The 6,849-nt window shown below is 37.5% G+C and overlaps 1 protein-coding gene across 3 annotated transcripts in view; it reads left to right on the top strand.

The window, feature by feature from the left end:
• sec24a (SEC24 homolog A, COPII coat complex component) overlaps positions 1–6,467 on the top strand; it is a 20,000-nt gene extending 13,533 nt beyond the window's left edge. For all 3 annotated transcript variants that reach the window (XM_014018406.1, XM_014018405.1, XM_014018404.1), the window contains 10 exons: positions 147–270; positions 635–793; positions 1,016–1,189; positions 1,284–1,394; positions 1,572–1,747; positions 2,588–2,725; positions 2,822–2,926; positions 3,122–3,214; positions 3,311–3,414; positions 5,185–6,467. In XM_014018406.1, the coding sequence (XP_013873860.1) occupies positions 147–270; positions 635–793; positions 1,016–1,189; positions 1,284–1,394; positions 1,572–1,747; positions 2,588–2,725; positions 2,822–2,926; positions 3,122–3,214; positions 3,311–3,414; positions 5,185–5,299 (1,299 nt within the window). In that variant the 3' untranslated portion in view covers positions 5,300–6,467. The remainder of the gene's footprint in view (positions 1–146; positions 271–634; positions 794–1,015; positions 1,190–1,283; positions 1,395–1,571; positions 1,748–2,587; positions 2,726–2,821; positions 2,927–3,121; positions 3,215–3,310; positions 3,415–5,184) is intronic.
• Positions 6,468–6,849: the final 382 nt, after the last annotated feature.

The raw sequence follows: 6,849 nt of genomic DNA, 5'->3' as shown, positions 1-6,849 counted from the left end.
GTTTATTTATTTACTCACTCACTCACTTACTTGTTTATTTATTTACTCACTCACTATTTATTTATTTATTTATATTTATTTATGCATGCATGCTGTTGATAGGAACTGACAGCTTGCCCTAGTGTTGATGGTTTTTTTTATTTCAGGACATCCAGCACCTCTCCCCAGCAACAGATTTCTACAAGAAGTTGGCGCTGGACTGCTCCGGTCAGCAGGTGGCTGTTGACCTGTTTCTGCTCAGCGCTCAGTACTGTGACTTGGCGTCACTTGGTGAGTGTCACATGGACTGATGAGAGGGACAAAATAAAGGATAAACAGATGTTTTAGTCATAAAATGATTCATAAAATCTTCTTCATCTGAGGGTGGATGGGCGTGATTATTTTAAAGCTAACATACTGCAACAACCTATAGATATGGAAGTTTTCTGATGATTAACTCTTAGTTTAGAACCAAATCTACACTGAAACAGAAACAATATTTTTATATTTTACCTATTAGCTTTATTAGCTGCCAGTTTTTAAAACTCCTCAGTATGAAAATTTCAACAGAAACACTTTGATCTTATAGTTGATGATGTAATTTTATTCCATTGTCATCTCTTTTATCTCCCTCCTCCACTTCTTTCCCCTGCAGGCTGCATATCCAGATACTCTGCAGGGAGCGTTTATTACTACCCTTCCTACCATCACCAACATAACCCAGGTCAGGTGGAGCGCTTCCATAAGGATCTGAAGAGATATTTAACAAGAAAAATAGGCTTTGAGGCCGTCATGAGGATACGTTGTACCAAAGGTCGGTTTCATTTCAAGAAATCTCCTGTTTATTTTAATTATTTTACTCTCTCATAATGGTGGAAGTACTCAATCTGTTTTGTTGACAACATGAGACTTAATTAGAGAAATGTTTGTTTATAAAGTTGGAGATTAAATTCCCTAAAATCCATTTACACAACTGCTTGTTTTTGCGGCTGTTTTGCAGCTAAGTGTCTTTGTTTTGATTTGTTTGTTTCTCCAGGTTTGTCCATCCACACGTTCCACGGAAACTTCTTCGTGCGCTCCACAGATCTGCTGTCCCTCCCCAACGTCAACCCAGACGCTGGGTTTGCTGTTCAGATGTCCATCGAGGAAAACCTGGATGACATGCAGGTGGTTTCCTTCCAAGCTGCGCTGCTGTACACCTCAAGCAAAGGTAGGTGCAGTATCAGGACTTTGGCTTATATGTTGGAAATCAAAACCAGTCATTTGTGGGGTTTATTTGTTCAATAACACAAATTGTCTCACAGGTGAGAGGAGGATCCGTGTGCACACGATGTGCCTTCCTGTGGCCAACTCTCTGTCAGATATCTTCTCTGGAGCTGATGTTCAGGCCATCACTGGGCTGTTGGCTTGTATGGGTAGGAACTGCACCGAACTACGTAGAAAGGAAAACCCTCAATCCTTTCATTCGTTTCTAATAATAGAATAAAAGTTTATAACCCTTATAAATGTCTACTAAAAACAATAAAAGCTTGAAAGAGCTTTATGGTTCTTGTTTCTTCTCCTGACACGTGGACCCGTTCTTCTCTCTCCAGCTGTGGACCGCTCTGTTTCTGCCAGTCTGAGTGACGCCAGAGACGCCATGACCAACGCCGCCATCGACTCGCTGACTTCATACCGACAGTCTGTGTTGACCATCCAGCAGCCCGGCTTGTTGGCTCCGGCCTGCCTCAGACTCTTCCCGCTTTTCATCCTCGCCCTGCTCAAACAGGTTGCCTAATTTATCACTTTCAACACTTCTAGTTCTTATATTTTTTTATATCGTTCATATCTAAGAACGTATTTAAATATTAAGAACCTGCTTTTATTCTTTGTGCAGGGTTCATGCCGGGTCTTAAAAAGTCTGAAGTCTAAAATTTGAAAATCAAAATTTTAGGCCTAAAGTCTTAAACGCCCAGATTTTCACCAAAGGTCTTAAATTTAATTTTGTCAAGTCTTAATTTTTTCTACTTTTGATCATTCCTGAGAACCGTTGGCTGCATAAATAAAGTTAAGAGTCGTAATCAGAGGTTGACACGATCTGTCTTCATGATGCTAAGTTTGRTACTGGTCATGATTAAACTACAAATCCCATGATAACTGCAGGTAAAACTGTCACAGTTTACTTCCATGTTTTAGACCTCTTTGCTGCTACAACCCCTCACATACAGGTGACTTATTTACCTGCTCAAACAAAAAAAAAAAAAACAGAAGTTCAGTCATGTCCACTGCTTGTTGTTTAAACATGGGAAAGTGTGTTTTCAATCAGACTTGATATCAGTGATTTTTTCACTCGGTTGACAGCGGTTCAGCAGTCAGATATGACCGTTTTATTCAAATAATTTAGTGTTCTTGTATTAAAATTAAATATTCTTTAATAACTAAATTGATAGCAATAAAAGGTTTCTATTATAAAATTTCTGGGACCATTTGAATGTTTGTTAATGCGTCGATTTGGTCTTAAATGTCATTACTAATGGTCTTAAAAGGTCTTAAATTTAACTTACTGAAACCTGCATGAACCCTGTTTGTGTTTGGCTTTAAAACTTTATTGCTCTTGTCTGTGCTGCAGAAAGCCTTCAGGACTGGAACCAGCACCAGGCTGGATGACCGAGTGTTCGCCATGTATCAGCTGAAGTACCAGCCGCTGGTCTTTTCGATGCGGATGATCCATCCCGCTCTGTACCGGGTCGACGATCTGACCGATGAGGTGAGATCTGGGAGAGGCTACAGTTCGATTTGGAGTTTGTTTTTTTGTTTTTTGGAGTTTAATAYTAACAGTTTGTAACCTCGTTTTGGTCCTCAGGGAGCTTTAAACATCAACGAACGGACCATCCCTCAGCCCAGAGTTCTGCAGCTGTCTGTGGAGAAGCTCAGCAGGGACGGAGCTTTCCTCATGGACGCTGGAATCGTACGTTTATTTAAAAAACTTCTGTAATAAACTCAAAGCTGGTGTTAAATCTGTCCAGTTATGAATTCCTCTCACTGACTGAATTTCTTCCATCTTTAAATGGATTTAAATGTCTGTGCAGACAGATCTGTCGTGTAGTTTTGTGTTGATGAGGAAAGTCCAGCTTTGAAACGAGACGTTGTTTTGTTCCAACAGGTGATGTTTCTTTGGATCGGACGTAACTGTCACCCTAACTTCCTCACACAAGTCTTGGCAGTTCCAAACTATGCTGCCGTGCCTGATAATCTGGTAGGAAACAGCTTTGATCCCGTTCTGCCACCTTTAAATCATTTTAAGTTGCACACAGCACAACTTCAGGTGTTGATTGTTGCTTTCCTCTGACAGTATCTGCTCCCAGAGCTGGACACTGCCGAGTCTCAGAGAACCAGAGCTTTAATCGGCTGGCTCAGGGATCAGAGGCCGTTCTTCCCCTCTTTCCACGTCATCAGGTGGGAAACAAACCTGGGCGTTAGGGGCGGGGCATCTGTTTTTGTTATCTTTAGACTGTCAGGGCCTCAACCATCAGGTGGGACGGTGCATGTTTATCCTCTCACCGTCCGTTTAACCCAAACATGTCTGCATTTAGCATCATGCTAAGTCTGCACGCATTATTCAACCATCGGTCGTCATTGTAAGAGTGGCTAGATAAGTCGTCCCCGCTGTTGGTCAACAGAGACCGATGTCCTCACATGGCGGCCATCTTGGGACAGGGAGCTCGCCCACTTAATGTGTGTGGTGTATTTACTATTTAAATAACCATCACTTGCTCAATTTTGATCAGATTTTTAAACTGATTTTTTTGTTGTGAAGGTGAGACGTTGTTATAAAATGGCATACTTATAATGAACATTCAATTAATAATTACGTTTTTTTTATTATGTTGTTTTGATAGGTAAAGCAATATCAATATATACAATAATACATTTAGGTTACTTTTACAGTTATTTACTATGTATGTATACACACACACATACATACACACACTGTATTTACTCATTATAATACTAGAAATTTAACTCTAAAAATCATCCATAAAGTGGGGGGATAGTATTATACACGGGTTATTAATAATTAGATTTTTATGCTTTGTAAGCTCATAAAATGATCGTATTATATTCAAGATCGTATTATACATGAATAAATACAATAGAGAGATAGATATAGATATATATAGATGAATGGATAGAGATATATAGATATAGATGATATAGATAGATGGATACATACATACATAATCTTGCTCAATTTTCAACCGATTTTAAAACTTTTGTTTGGGCTAAATGTGACAGATGTTATAATACAGCATACTTAAACTGGACATTCACATGGAAATAACACTGTGCAGATACTGTAGATAAAGCAACTGCAATATACACAATAAGATTATATTTACATGTTTTTAGAGATGCATATTTATATACCAAAAAAATAACTGACATATTTTTGAATGCTGATAAATAGTATTGTAATAATATTTCATAATATATAGTAATAGTAGTTAATATGAACACCTTATAAAACACCTTTAAAGATAGAAATCACAAAGTCCTTCAACAAACATAAATAAAAAAATACACAAAGCAGATTTTTAAATTGCCTGTGACGTGCATATCCTTCAAAAATAAAAAACATTTTTATATTTTTGAGTATAAAACACAGTTTTACCTACTTTGTTTTGAACTTGTCTCAAAGTGAAACAGGAAGTGACATCAAAGAGGGACTCTTTAAGAAAAGGAACTCCCTGGTCTTGGTTTAATGAAATATTGATTGAACTCTGACTCTTCATCTCTGATAGTGACTCAAAATAAAATCAAAATATGAGGTTGATTCCTCTCTATTTTGTCGGTCATGTAGCATTCCCCTTTAACATCACTTCTGTTACTGTACATGCGAGTATCTCAACTGTTCATCTCAGCGGTTTGACACCTTTTTTTGCAATATGTTATCGATGTTATCTTCCCAAAAATACGTTCATGTTTATTAGAAAAATTTGATGTCACAGGCACTTTTAAGTGCTCATTTTCTTTTATCCTACTGAAAAACAGAACTCTCACAAGTCAATAAATGCAAATTAATACTTTTTCACAGGGAAAAAGGTTTATATGATGTGAAAATATAACATTATGAACTGAAAAATAACATGCTTGATCTATAAAGTCTATAAAAAATCATTGTTGCTTTTTCTAATCATTATCCTTATTTATTAAAATCTTTTTAAGGGACGAGAGCCAACTGAAACCCCAATTTATGCAGAACATGATTGAAGATCGGACCGAGTCGGCCCTGTCGTACTACGAGTTCCTTCTCCACATCCAGCAGCAAGTCTCCAAATAATCATTCAGCGATTGTGAGGAGAAAGGACAGACATTGTGTGTGCGTGTGTGTATATGTATTTGAGTGTGTGTTCAGAGCCCACTCTTGCTCCTTCTCCAGCCGCTCTTCTCCGTTTACTCCGAGATGAACCTGAGCGGATGTGAGGTGTCYGCCGAATCAAGTGGAGCGAGGCGTGGTGCGAGGACGTGACAAAAGACTCCATCCTGATGTGATCTGGCACCTTTCTAATGAGTGGTGGGAAAGCAAAGCAAGGAGCCCGTGATGATGATGATTATGTCCATGATTGATCGAATCAGTGTTTATTCTCACAGAACAATTCGGAGGTATCGTTTAGATACGGCGCAGGCCTGTATGTCCGTAAAGTTGAGGTTTGTTACAGGTCAGAGCTCAAAGACTCCTCTTTATTCGGGTTGTTGTCTGGAGGAATTGTGCACACCACATCTGAGCTTCACCACGCTAACGTACCTGAAGGACGGAGCATGTTTTCTTTATTTTATTTCAAAGTCATTATAATTGTTTGCTGAACAAACGTGTCGCCTCATGTCTTCGCTGCCTGGAGCGTTACTCGTCGGACGGATCAGTCACTTTTTCTCTGGACATTCAGAACACCTGATGACATCACTGTTCTGTTTATTTCTTTACTTTTTTCCCCCTCTGTTTAATTTATGAGACTCCCAATCTGATTAAATTCTATAATTGCCTTGGATGGGAACTCACTTTTTATTATTAATCCTCTGTTTAAATACTGACTATATATATGAAATATTTTAATATAATAGGATATGGGAAATTCTTTAACACAGGCCTAACAAAGCCATTTTGATCTTTTAATCATGCTTATTGATACTTGTATATTGAAAAGACTACATTATATAAAGGAGAAGAAATGCTGATGATTTTAGTATGAAGAAGAAGTTGAAATGACGCTAAGAAAATAAAACTCTTTGGGACTTTTTAAATGTAGTTTGTGTGTTGATCAGTGATCAATGGTTATTCTGTGAAGATAAATTCATTTTGGACCAAAAAATGTGACGTTTTGAGGTTTCATACAATTTGTAATCAATGATGTTATGTGACAAGAATGTAATTAGGAGCAAATGTGTTTTGGTCTTTATGAACAAGGTTGTTTTTCATAGAAATTAAAAATAAAATTAGTTTTGTTTTTGTAGAGAAAATTGTTGTTAGTCACATGCCATCTATTATAGAAACACTAGTTATAGGTCTGATGGCTTTAGGCTTGGAAACTAAGCATTTTAAAATTCTTTGCAAACGACAGCATAATGCCACATAACAGTCGACATTTTGTTGAAAAWGAAGCTAAAGAAACAATAGAGTAGCTAAAAGCATCAAAGGGTTAGCTAATGCCTACAGTCTAGTAAAAAGGGTAGCTAAATGCTCAAAGTATCAAAAGGCTGAAAAATCATTAAGCATAAATTGGTAGCTAAAATATAAGGTAGATTAAAATAAATATGTGTATAGGTCTAAACAAGCCTGCTTCAGAATACTGATTCAGAATTTCTGCAGTATTTTGCAAATAACAGTTATTAGTT

This window comes from Austrofundulus limnaeus, unplaced genomic scaffold (assembly GCF_001266775.1).
Source record: "Austrofundulus limnaeus strain Quisiro unplaced genomic scaffold, Austrofundulus_limnaeus-1.0 Scaffold192, whole genome shotgun sequence".
Taxonomy (NCBI): Eukaryota; Metazoa; Chordata; class Actinopteri; order Cyprinodontiformes; family Rivulidae; genus Austrofundulus; species Austrofundulus limnaeus.
The sequence above is the reverse complement of the archived record's forward strand: the minus strand, read 5'-3'. Positions and strand labels throughout refer to the sequence as shown.